The following is a 13,677-nucleotide window of genomic DNA, read 5'->3' on the forward strand; positions in this document are numbered from 1 at the left end:
CATTTGATGCCCCCCACACTGCAGCCCTTGTGCTGTCTTCCCAAAACTGCTTAAGCAAAGCACTAGGTTTTGGGAAGGAGGCACAAAGCTCTGACAGGGTCCTAAAGCCCTCCCTGCCGCCTTCTCAAAGCTGGGAAAGTGCTAACTAGACTTTGGGAAGGAAGCGGGAGGCCTCTAGGAACCTGTCAGTGTCCTCATGCCTCCTTCTCAAATCCCAACACTTTGTTTACCTGGCTTTGGGAAGGCAGTTGGAGGACTGTGGCGGAGGTCAAATATTCCTGGGGGTTGCCAAAAAAGGCCTTGAGGGACTCGTGTTGGACCACTTTGCTCTAAGTAATTAGCAAAACTCTAATCTTACATCGATGCTGACTTCCAGCTTTTTTAGTCTTTGCCATGCTCTGACCCTCCTTGAATGGAGAACTTGACTGTCAACAAAGGTGCATCACTCTTTTCTCCACTTTCCCTTTTAGGAACTTAATTCTGCAGAGAGCCCAAGACCGGTGGAGGAGAAACCCAAACGTCGAAGACTCCTTTCCCTGGACACATTTAGAGGGTAAAGTCCTGCACCATGTTGATTTGCCATAGTCTTTAAAATTCGTTTCTACAATACAGTGGTACCTCGGGTTACAAACACTTCGGGTTACAAACACTTCGGGTTACAGACTCAACTAACCCAGAAGTAGTACCTTGGATTAAGAACTTTGCCCCAGGATGAGAACAGAAATCACATGGTGGTGGCGTGGCGGCAGCGGAAGGCCCCATTAGCTAAATTGGTGCCTCAGGTTAAGAACGGTTTCAGGTTAAGAACGGACCTCCGGAATGAATTAAGTTCATAATCAGAGGTAGATGAATTTATACAGTTTATCATTTAAACTTGGAGCAGTGTTTATAATGTGCCTTCTTACTGGGGAATGGGGGGTGCAGTGGGTTATGCAGTATGCTTAAGCCCCACCTTTTCTGATGGCTGCAAATGCTACTGAGATGTTCATTTTGGGATTTAAGCAGAAACTGCTCACACACCTTCAGACTCATTCACTTAATCAAATGGTATAGAAATTTGGTTTTTAAAAACCAAAATAAAAGAGTTGTTGGCTGGTTGGCACCCATTCCCCACTCCTGTACCTTTCTTTCAATAGAGAAGAAGACTCATTCTCTTTAGTAGAGAAGGGCATTTACTCAGCCCTTGGCTAAAGGCTGTGGTGTTTTTCATACAGCAAGTTTGTTTTGTTTGTGTTCATGTAACTAAATGAGGAAAACAGTTTTCAGAGCAATACCCTAGATACTACTATAATATAAATAGCAAGAGAACAGTAACGTTAATGCCATTTTGAGAAAAATGCTGGATTACCCAGATTCATAAAGACATGAGAGATAAGCAGTTGACCAGATCTTTTCCATGTGCTGCTGCAACTTCATTTTCTTATTAGTTGTTACAATCCCACTGGGAGTAAAAGGTTAACATTGTTACTGCAGTGGATTTTCCCCTACCTACTGCCTGATGAGCTAGTAAGTCTCTCTCTCTCTCTCTCTCTCTCTCTCTCTCTCTCTCTCTCTCTCTCTCCCTGTTCTTTATTAAAATATTTTTCTTAGGTAGCAAAAGTACATACGACTCTGTTTTCAAATCATAGAGTCCTTCCTACAGGTCAGTTACATTCAGAGCAAGACATTACTGTTATAGGCAATATGTAAACAACAACAGGAAATGGAGCCAAGCCAAGAATCAAACCACTGGCATTATAGATCCAGTGATATTGTCCATTGTGTCTATTCTACACTGCCATTTTTAAAGTACAGAGTTAACTTCTAGTAGCTGGCAGAGGGAGCTTGTTAGTACATTAACTACTTAGCTAGTTATACTGTTAAGAAGGTGCAGAGTTCATTAGAGGTACATTGGGTACAGGCAACACGGGTGTGTGTGTATATATTCTGAGGCAATGTGTGTGTCAGTGAAATCACGTATATTTGAAACACCATTGGAAAAGCCCTTTGGTGATGTTTTTGTGACATTTTCAGGTTACTTCCAGGTTCGGCACAATGCATGCATGCGCGATCATGCACATATCGAACGAGCCACTTCCCAGGATTCTTTTGGGGAAGCCATGACTGGTGAAGTGTGGTAAAAGAGTGCTTTAAACATATGGTAGGGTGAGATTACTGTCTGTCTAAGGCAATCAAGGGAGTTCATAGCGAGGCAAGATTTGAACCAAGGACTTCAGGCTCACAGTCCACTCCCTTCACCACCATGCTACCCTACCTCGGTACTAGCAGTGATGGGGATGCAGGTGACACTGTGGTCTACACCACTGAGCCTCTTGGGTTTGGTGATTGGAAGGTTGGCCGTTTGAATCCATGCACATGAGGGGGTGAGCTCCCGTTGCTCTGTCCCAGCTCCTGCCAACCTAGCAGTTTGAAAGCACACCATGAAAGTAGATAAATAGGTACCACTGCGGCGGGAAGGTAAACGGCATTTCCGTGTGCTCTGGCTTCCATCATGGTGTTCCGTTGCACCAGAAGCAGTTTAGTTCTGCTGGCCACATGACCCAGAAAGATGTCTGCACAAAAACGCTGGCTCTCTTGGCCTGAAGCAAGATGAGCGCCACATCCCATAGTTGCCTTTGACTGGACTTAATCGTCCAGGCGTCATTGACCTTTTACCTTTACTAGCAGTGATGTGACATGCTTGTTTTGCTTCTGTTTAGTCTGCATGCATGCATGCAAGCAAATGTACAGTTTCTCCGTAGGTGGTTTCCTACTAAGTAGCTGCTAATAGGGATCCTATATAATGAAAAGGCACAGAGGTCATGAACTGGTTAGGAGGCAATTTGGTTCCCTTCCCGCATGCCTGCTAGGTCACCAAAGATATCAGCCTGCTCTGGCTGAGTAGCTACTACAATGAGCTGCTTGTGGATTCTGAAGGAAAAGCAAGCCAATATAGCCCAGTCTGGCTGCCTGAGCGACACTTAATTGCATTTCATGGCATCTGATGCTGCGTGCTCTTCCAGGGAGGAGATGGTGCAAAGCTAATGCTGTCACCACCATGTATTGTAATTAAGGTGAGAGATAATGTTATGCCATTTGGAAAACAAGATTTAAGCAAACATGTACTCAGGAAAGGAACGAGGCTTTAGGACATATTTTTCCCAAAGGGATAGCAAAAGGGACTTATTAATTTATGTCATTTATATACTGCCCTTTAGCCAAAAAGGCTCTCAGAGCAGCTTGCAGAACTCTGTGCTATGATGGTGCTTGCCCTCCAGCTCGCAATCTAGACATGGCACACAAGGTGAAAGGAATGGGAGGGAAAAAGGAAAAGTAAGCTAAGTTTTTTTTTTAAAAAAAGTTACAGGTCTTATAATGCAGTTATATAGATAGTTTTGCTTATGTAGATTCTGTCTCTACAAGAGCAACAACTCCCTGTCAATGTCAGCAGTGGTTCTGGCTGCCTTGCCATTGATAAAAAGGAGTCTCACCCCAGAAGCAGTCTTTCTCCCAGATCAGCTGCAGGAGTGGAGCTGATGATAATGTCTGCATTATTCTATCAGACTTGATAGAACTATGTTGATGACAGTTAGACGCCTTCCAGTAGGGGTATGGATGGAGTTAACCTTCTCCCTTGCCCATGTCCATGGCAGTTCTTAATAAGGCATAACAGTATGTAAAGCAAAAGCGGTCGTGCTCTTCTTCAGGCAAAGTGAAGCAACTTCCACTGGTGGTGGATTTTGGAAAATGGCAACTTCCTCTGGCAGTGGATTTTGGGTAATGGCAGCCGAGTAGAAGACAAATAGATCTTGCCATGTTGCATAAGTCACCAAGGTCTCTTGCTCAGGCGCCATTGAAATGAACAAAAACATAACAGTTGCATATCAATGAGCCTTGAGCTAGAAGAATTTCTGGAGGACTTAACAGCCCTGTGAATGGATCAGACTGTTGAGATTCCTGTATTGCAGGGACGCTTCCAACTCTACAATTCTATGATTTGGTGATTCCTCTCTAGTTTAGCATCCTGTTACACAAAGTGGCCAACCAGCTGCCTTTTGAAAGATTACAAGCAGGGTAAGAAGGCATTAGACTCATTCTGCTATTGCTCCCCCAGCAAGTGGTATTCAGAGGCATGGTACCTCTGATCGTGTAGGTCATATATTGCCATTGTGACTATGAGTGATCAATAGCCTTATCCTTCATGCGAACATGTCTAATCCCTTTTTTAAACCATCCAAGCTGGCAGCCATCATCACATCCCAGGGTAGGACATTCTAATTTAAAGCTACAGAATGTATGAAGAGTTCACATTGCCTGTTCTGAAGCCCCTGCCATTTTGTCATTTTAGATGACCCCAAGTTCGAATATTTTGAGCAAGGGAGAAATATTTCTCTCTACCCATTTTCTTCACAAAGCATAGTTTTATCAACCTTTTTGTCTTGTACTTCCTTTCCAGTAGATTCTGCTCCATTTCAGTAAGCATCAGGGAGGTCATTTGAATTTTCCACTTCTGGTATCAAAATATCTTGAGCAGGCCCTGATTTAAAAGGATGCAAAAACTGAATGTTCTTTAAGCATTTGCTGCATAACTTTTTCCTCCTTTGGTATATCAGGCTGCCAAATACTCAACTAGTACATTTGGCATCCTAATATACAAAAAATGCCTTTGGTCAAATCTGAAGCCTATAGGGCATTTCATATAATAATATCCAGGTATAGTTCCCATTTGGATTTTAATGTTACAAATGGCAGACTTGACCTGATTCCAACTCATAAAATAGAGCAGTATCACCAAAACCTCATGTAAACACAACTATAAAAAGTAGGCACAATACATATTTTTCTATAATAACCCAGATCCAAAAATATTTGGGGCTATTCAGCCTTAATTCAGGGAAATATTTGATGCTCAGTGTAGCTGCATTTGAATAGCCTTATAGGTACAGGCAGTGAGTCAATGTTGAATCAATTCCTCTGTTGCTTGGTTACAAGGCAGATGATTAATCAACTAAAATTATTTAATTAGTGGGCAACTTTATCAGTCATACAAGACTATGGATTGTACTAGCCTGGTTCTCATTCTGTAACACTTACAAACATATATTTAAAATGCTTTAAATGTGATCCATAAAGATCTTCTTAGGGCAACTGACCTAGTTGAGCACATTGATCAACTAGAGTCTCCCACTCCACTCTATGCATTATGTTGATGAGACAGATGTATAGCTGGCAATCTACAGATATTCCCACTTGCTTAATGAAAATCTGTTTTCTACACTGTCATTGTCTAGGACCGAATATATCTATCATTCTCAACAGGTTCCGGCTTCGTGCTGTACAATGCAGTGATGTGGAACTCTCATGATTGCTAATGCTAAACATGAGTGATGTGTTAATATTCCTTGCTTCACCAAATAATTAGATCTTTCATTTTCTCCCCGAGGCCTTCTTTCCCTCTGGAACCTCTCTCTACTTCTCAACAAATCATTTCCCCTCCCTTTATCTGTTGCCCTTTTTATGGTTCCAAGATTTGTGCGACTGCCATCAGTTCTTTGGCTTGCTTTGCTAAAATGCCAGTAAGTGGCATGCTGCGCACTCTGTGGTGTTGGCTTCCTTAATGAGCTGCAAACACTGTCCAGTAGAAATGTGAGCTTTTCCCTGATCTCCCCACCTTGCTTTTTTTGTGTGTCTGAGGAAACAAAGTTCAGAATAAACCAAGCCACTGGACCTCTGCAAGAGTGAAGGTTCCTACCTTAGAAATGTTGCAGCATCCGAAACCATCTCAGATGGATTAGGATGGGGAACTATCTAAGGACCTAATGGAGACCTAAAGGATAGGTTGTGATCTTTGGGCCTGGCATTGATGCTTTAGTTCCCAACAGTGACCGTGGATGCTAAGAATTGCTGTAGGATCATCAGACATTAGAAATGAACATAGCAGCATTGAAAGGCAGGCATGAAAAGTAGGCAGAATGTCTGCATCTCAGCTGCCTCAAATGTTGCCGCAAACTCCTCAGTTAGTCCTCCATTTTGAATCATGGAGTTGGAAGGGACCTTCCAGCCTACTGTGGAAAGGTAAAATTTGCATTTATTACTATGTCTACTTTTGCCTCTGACCCTGGTCATCTTTGGCATGTGACCCATAGAAGACCACCCAGCTTTTCGGCAGGAATGCAGCTTTTGGGCAGAAAAAGGGTCCCCAGCCCTGAGCTAAATGGTAAATGTCAAACAGTGTTTTCTCAGAGTGGTCAAAGCAGTCTTGATGGGCTGACTGCTGGTGCAGCTTCTGTGGGAGAAAGAGGCTCAGGTGTCTTTGCAAAGAGTACACTGAGACACATTGCACCCCCACCCCAGTCCCTGCACTAAACAAGCCTTCCCTTTGCATGTGCATAGGCTGCTGTTTTGCTAGTGGTGCTGTGCTCATTTATTTCACAAAATGTATACACCGCTTAATTGTAGGGAAAAACTCAAAGCAGTATAATCAGCCTTCTCACTGACTTGGGGAGTTGGCAATCTGTATGCTGACTAGGCAGTTTTAGCCAGATGTGTGCCATCTGTGTAACAAACTCAGGCTGAAAAGGGTAACCTGTACAACTCCTTGCCACTCAGCTCTGATTTAGAGGCTGACTTCCAATGTACTTACAGGTGGGGGTGATTTCATCAACATGAACCCCAGTGGTGAAACAAAAAAAAACCCAAAACCCTGCAGTGCACTGCGTCTATTCAGCCATAGCATATGGTGCTGCTGGAAAGAGGCAGGTAGTGATAAACTGACTTCCAGCACTGGGCTTGAATGACCCTAAGGACTAGATTGCACCGATGTTATTTAAGCTCCCCAGTATATGAATCTTGGGTTGTTGACATGTCATGTGACATACGTGTCATAATTCATTACTACTTTGACTTTTTCAGCATAGGATGCACTTACAAACACGCAGCTGAAATAGTTGTATTAATCTTTCTTTGTGGGTCAGATGTCATCTGTTTGTGACGGGTAATGAATCATGAATCAAGGTCCATGACTTGATGTAATGCTTTTTCATATAGCAAAAAGCAGCACTGTGTGTGTGTGCGCAGCCAGCATGGCATTCTCCTGTGTGCTAGTGTCCTGGCTGTCCTGAATTTTAATACATTCCTCCTCCTGCATCATATAGATGAGGTTAGAGTCCATTGATCTTCTCCTCATTTAATTAACATCTTGATTTTTTCCTACAGGTTCAGGATATGCTTTGATCTCTTTTGATCTTGATCTGCATCTAAATAATTGAGGCTTTGGTAGAAATCTTTTATAAATGAGCTAATCATTGTACATTAAAACCTATTAAGTCAATCTATTTTATTCCCATTGGGGGAGACCAAGTGCAGGAGGAGGTATGGAAGCACACTCAGCTGTGTCAAAAGAATCAACTATAGAGGCCTGAGACCAAGCAGCACTCTTCTGCTACTTTCCTGTAATTCCATTAAACACCCCCCCCCCCGGTTATGCAGTGAGGTGAGAATGTTCAGCTGCTAAAATCGGAGGCTAACAGCCATTCTACCTTTAATTTACTTTTTGAGTGGTACCTATTAAAATTAGGAAAATACATGTAAATATACACAAGCAGCTTTATATATGTAAGAATTATTGGCATTGATTTAAGGAATCAGATACTCTATTCTTCAGTTCCAAGAAAATCAAGAGGGGTTTGCAATTAACAAAACATTAACTCAAACTGCAAAATGCTAAAACGCGACTAAAACAGCGGAATAACCATCTCCGGGCGCTTACTCAGGGTTCATATTTCCTTTGGCATGAGGTCACAGTGGAAATTGTGGTGTCTTTATGATATATGGTTTATTTTACACATATATGCAATCTGAGCCAGTGATGAAGGGGTTCACAGCATTAACACCCCCAAAGGTTCTTGTTTCTCCCATGGATGCAGCCTTGGATTCAAATAGAAATCGAGCATTGTTCTGTCTCTCTGACTTCTCAGCCAGCAGCTTTGCTGCCGGCTTCTAGCTCACATCATTCAACTCTCAGCTCTACCTTTGTCTTTCTAACTGCCCACAAGTTGAAGGAGGGGACCTCACCCATTTCCCACCTTGCACAGAGCCCCTTTCCTTTGTTATCTTTATGGCTATTCCAGGAATTTGAATCCTCGATTAAATTTTAACACTTGCGGGATTAGAAAGGTCTCAGCGTACAGCCTACTCTCCCCACAAACTCATAACAGTGGGGTTTAACCACACACCCCTCCCTAACATGGCTGTGACAAAAATTCTCCTCTCGGAAGCTGATGGTGGAATCCTCCATGGACACTGGCCATCAGGTTAAGTCATTGGGCCAGATCCAGCCCAATCGCCTTCTAAATCTGGCCCGCGGATGGTCCGGGAATCAGTGTGGTTTTACATGAGTAGAATGTGTCCTTTTATTTAAAATGCATCTCTGGGTTATTTGTGGGGCATAGGAATTCGTTTACCCTCCCTCCAAAAAAATATAGTCCACCCCCCTCCAAAGTCTGAGGGACAGTGGACCGGCCCCCTGCTGAAAAAGTTTGCTGGCCCCTGGGTTAAGTCTTCAGAGCATTCCATGCATTCCCATTGAATTGAACAGGGAGGGAAGCAGACTGAACTCCACCACTTTGCTGCTGCAAATTGGGACAGTTTAATCCAGCAGCAAATGTTGGGGAATTGGAGGTGTTAACAAGAGAACTGGCAGAAAAGAAGATCTGAGGTTCATTGCAGTTTGAGCATTAAGACTCCAGTCTTAGGATGTAGTAAGGGAACTTGAGAAGTGGCAAGGTAGAAAGGACCAATCCAGAGACTTTACAGTCTCCATAATTGCTCTTTTGTGCTAATCTGAGGATTGTTGCTAACCAATGTAACAACTGAGGTTTCAGAAATGATGGGTGCAAGACCTCTTCACAAACTACATGCCAACAAACTAGGTTTATAACCAGCTGTTTAGCTGACAGGGAAGGGAGCTGTAGCTAATTCTAACTTATTTATTGAGCATTTGTTCTGATGTTTGTGGGGTGGTTATACAACAACGAACATTCATCCCAATTTGCTTGTGGGGTGTTTAGATGTCTTCCGTTCAATACATTTCCTTGTCACTTTCCAAACTGCAAAAAGTCTGTGGTTTTTTTTTTTAATAAAGTGGATTTGTTGTGCTATGGCAACTGAGGGCTTTAATCCACTTTAAATGCACAAACCTAAAGTTTTGATAAACAATTGAGTCACACCGCAAAATCCTGAAAGTGTGTAGCCACTTGATACATATTTGTGTGTGACTCATTCAAAGTAGGCACACTTTTCCAAAATCCTAAGTTCGGATGTGTGAACTCACAAATGTGTGAACTGTCGATTGAACTAAGGCTAGAACCTCATTCTGGTATAGGCAGTTATCACCTAGTTTTGTCTAGAAGGCAGCTGCTTTGGTTCATGTTCAAAGGCTCCCACTGGGACTGGATAGTGGATATCAATGACAGCTGGCTTGGTTGATATAAGACTTGTTTAACTGAGGGGTAGAATGGGGAGGGGAGGCTTAAAATGATCAATTTTTATGACTAGCGTGCAAGTTGAGTATTGTGCTTATGTCACTGTGTGAAATACACCCGTGTGTTGGCTGAGATGTACTCCTGCTGTGAAACAATAAGGTCTTGACCTTTTAAAGCAATTAACCACCGCATATGTGTTTAAACTTTTAACTCCAGTGGGATTCCTCAGATGTTGAGAGTTAAGTATGTGCTCGGATCAAAGGCTGGCTTTTTTTCAAGTCTTAACGCTGTAATACCAGCTAGTGATTTTTGGTGCCTGCCTTCAAGCACTTTGCTACGTGAAGGTTAGATCCTTTCAAAGGGTTTCAGGTTGAGCATCAAAATATTTAACTGGGAAAGGAAAATGGAAACCCAAGGAGGGGGAAGAGTGAATTGATTTCCTTGCACCTCAACAGGTTATAGTATCCTTGAGCTGGAGGAAGACACAGCTGGTTGGCTGGCTGGCTGGAACATTCCTTTTAGGCTGAAAAAGATTCCCCACCCATGCTCTAAGGGTCACATTCCTTTGTGAGGAGTCTTCTGGGGTGTGGTCAGACTTATACCACTCTCCATCCTCCATCCAGATGAGGAAGGGTATTATCACAGGTCGAGAAGACATTCCAGCCAGGTAAAATTGGTAGACCAAAAGCATGCAGCAGGGTCAGTGAGGGATATAGCCTGTACAGAGTCTTGGCAACCAGATGTAGAGGTCTGGAGGGCTGCATTTGACCCAAAGGAGGACTGACATTCCCCGCTTCTGTGTTAGGGGGTGAGGATATACAGCAACATTTCTTGCAGGCTCCACTTGTACATAAGTTATCGTTAGTCACATAGCCTTTCTGAATGTCTTAAGAAAGGAATATGCTTCAGGACCATAACTTCCATATATAAGAAGCCTACCAACGGGAGGACTTCAGATATGACATCTACTACATTCAACGTATACACAACATTGGAGGTTTCCTACGCTCCTTTTTACTGCTTTCAAACCTGTAGTTGCACAGGAAGGAAATCATTCATTCTTAGCCCATATGTATTTTAACTTATTGGCAACTGCTAATATTTTATAACTGCCGCCACCAAATTTATCCAGGTCAGCTTGGATGTCCAACGTAAACGCAAGCTGTAGGGAGGAACAGTTTTAAGGTCTGAGACCCATCTGTCTGTTACAGCCATAATTTCCGAATCCCTCTTCTCTAATCTGGGCATCCAGCTCTTTCAAAGAAGTGTGTAACCAAACAATCGAAGCAGGATTTTTCATAAATCCTGGGCCCAGACTGATAAAACTGTGACACAAAGAGGAAACAGGCAAAAGACAGCTCAAGACAGCAAAATACAATGTTACTTAGGTGGATTGCCCTTCTTCATTATGTGGCTAGGATAGAATTACTAAGCAGGGCCTCAAAACGTCCAGGTTCCATCCTTTGCCTTAAGCCATTTCCAAATGGATTTGGCTGAATGTTCCCTGGAACAGCTCCAGCACAGCATGTTTCTTTTAAGAAGGTATTGGGAGAGTAAATGTAAAGAGAGAGTTCCCCTTCCCCACCTGATTATGAGCCCACCTCCTTCTTAATACTTAAAATGCTTCACAATTGCACAAAGGTTATCCACCCACCCTGTTGATGTAATCTAGCCATTATTTTACAAGTGAGAGGAGAGGCTGCTAGAGAAATGTTTTTGGATAGCTAGGCTGCAAAGCTTTAACCAGGGCTGGTGGAAACCACAACCTTCAAATTGTTACTGGACTACAGCTGTCTTCATCCCCAACCATTGACTTTGCTGACTGGGGCTGATAGGAGTTGAAGTCCAGAAACATGGGGTGGGGATGGGGGTTCACAGGTTCCCCACCTTGGTTTCAACTGATCTCACATTATCACCTCTGGGCAAATCTGGCCTGGAAGAAAAACCTAGGTAAACCTCATGCACTACAGCTGGATAACATCTGGTGGGTAACATGCTGATTGAGAGCTGATTGAGAGAGTCAAGGAAAGGATAGAATGTCACCCTGACATCTCTGTGGGGGACTCTGAACAGGTGTTTCAGAAATTCTCTAGAGCAGCCCAGGTCGCCCAAATTGAAAGTGGATGGAAAGGGGTGGGGGTGGGGATAAAGGCTTCTGTAGTCTACATAACAGACAAAGGGATCTATCCAATAACTAGAACAGACACAAGTTGCTGACTCTTCCCCACCCTGGAGCTTTGCCCTTTTCATAATGGAAGCTATTATGACAAGCTGGGCAAACATTGGAAACCATGGTAAATATAGGTCAGGTGCATCATAGCCCTATGGACTCTCCTTGCATCTGAGAAGAAACTTCTCTGAACATTGTTGATTGTCTCTTTCTAAACAAAGCAGATATTAGGAAGGCACCATAGGTCTGTAGAACTCTCTCTCATCCAAAGGGAACAAACTCAGTAGCATCTGCTCTGGAACCTCTTGCCATTTGGAATTGAGGAGTGAATAGCATTACATTATTCAGTTATACATGCCCCTGAAGATTTTTTTTTTAAAATCAAAATGCATTAAGCAAGTCATAGGTATTAATAAATCACTATTTTAGAGAACTGTTTTGATATTTGCCTCTCCTTTCCTCCCTGATTTCACTCCCAGGCTCCTGTTCCCTTTGTTCATTTGACTGCCTTTTTTCTTGCTGAGTGCTTGCATCCTGTCCAGCCTCTTCTGGCCACAGTCCCCAGTAGCTTAGACCAGGGATGGAGAACATGTGGCTGTCCAGTTGTTGCTGTTGGACTCGTACTCCCATCAGCTCCATCAGGACCAGTGTTTAGGGAGTTGTGGTCTGGCAACATCTGGAGAGCCACAGGTTCACCATGCCTGGGTTAGACCCTGGCCTGTGGTGGTTTTGGCGTCCAGATTTCCTCCCCTTGCTTTGTGACTCTTTTCTCTCTTGCTCCAGCATTCTGCCCCACTTCCTCTTCCAGACTTGATACTTTCAACAACGTGTGCACAGCTGGCTGTCCAGAGCCCAGCAGATAGGAAAAATAGAATGTGGGGTTCCTTTATAAAATGGGTATTGGAGGCATCATTGTTGGTGGATATGAGAACTAACATTGTTAATATCTTCCATGCCCCCCAACCTGGCACTGAGTGTTATGTGCTATTCGGGTCATTTGGCCTCTGCTCTAATTTATTACCTATTCATTGCTCTGCAGAGATTACAGGGTACTATGTGAAAGACTTTGACTTATTGTATTTGCAAAAGCCATATGCATTAGTGGGAAATGTGTGCCAAATATGTTCCATGTAAGACTTTGAAATAAATTCAAGCAACCATCAGCTCCTGCACAATAGTTTGTGAAGTTGCCGAATGAAAAACTTGCGGTTCCCAGCAAAAACACGGGTATGCAGCCATATTTCCTAGTTTAAACAACCAATAATGCTTCCCTAAGAGTGAAAAAGAACCCGACGCTTTATAGCGCTATGGTCCTGGAAGAAAAAGAATGAGTCTCATAGGAGCCACAAAAAACAAGCTGTCATCTGTACAGTGAGGCTTTGAAGTATGTAGGGCTATTTGTTTTGCATTTACTGCTCCTCGTTGTCCATGTTCATTCTTCTCTGTGAGCTTCAGCTGCTAAGTGAAGAAAGCAGTCTGTACAAGTGAAAGCTAAAGAGCAGTAGCCAAAGTGCACCTTGTGAATGTGAAATCCAACAAGAAAGGACTGGCTTCTTAATTGTATTATCTTTAAAAAACATGACTCGGAGAACACAATGCATATCCCACCTTGACATTGACCTTCGCTCCTCCGTCACTACAGCACTAAGCTGCCTGATGGGATTTTGTCCTGCTCTGCCACTTCCTTCCGGAATACCTGTGCAGTTCACCCTTTCTCTTCCTCTTGAAACAAAGTTGAGTATCCATCTGATCAAACTTAATTTCCTGTTTATTTTTTGCCATTCTGTTTCCTCCCTCCTCTTTCTCTGTGATTTGATATTCTTCCCTCTCCTCCCACACACCTCACTTTAGATTGTAAGCTGCTCAGGGCAGGGGCCTGTCCTCTGTTGTTGTTCCTCAGTAAGTTCTATGAATACTAATGCCACTGCACAAATAGAAATATTTTCACAGAATGGTGCTGGACTATCTTTTCCTGTTTATAAACTTCCCCCTTTCTGTATTTATTAACTAGAGTTTTAGCAAAGCTTGTAGCATGCCTGATGGCTT

The 13,677-nt window shown here is 43.0% G+C and overlaps 1 protein-coding gene across 1 annotated transcript in view; it reads left to right on the forward strand.

Moving 5' to 3' along the window:
• LOC117046615 (heparan-alpha-glucosaminide N-acetyltransferase-like) overlaps window positions 1–13,677 on the forward strand; it is a 69,879-nt gene that overhangs the window by 23,093 nt on the left and 33,109 nt on the right. The window contains exon 4 of the mRNA XM_033148738.1: window positions 471–553. Within this exon, the coding sequence (XP_033004629.1) occupies window positions 471–553 (83 nt within the window). The remainder of the gene's footprint in view (window positions 1–470; window positions 554–13,677) is intronic.

The sequence above is a fragment of the Lacerta agilis genome, chromosome 5 (assembly GCF_009819535.1).
Source record: "Lacerta agilis isolate rLacAgi1 chromosome 5, rLacAgi1.pri, whole genome shotgun sequence".
NCBI classification, from domain to species: Eukaryota; Metazoa; Chordata; class Lepidosauria; order Squamata; family Lacertidae; genus Lacerta; species Lacerta agilis.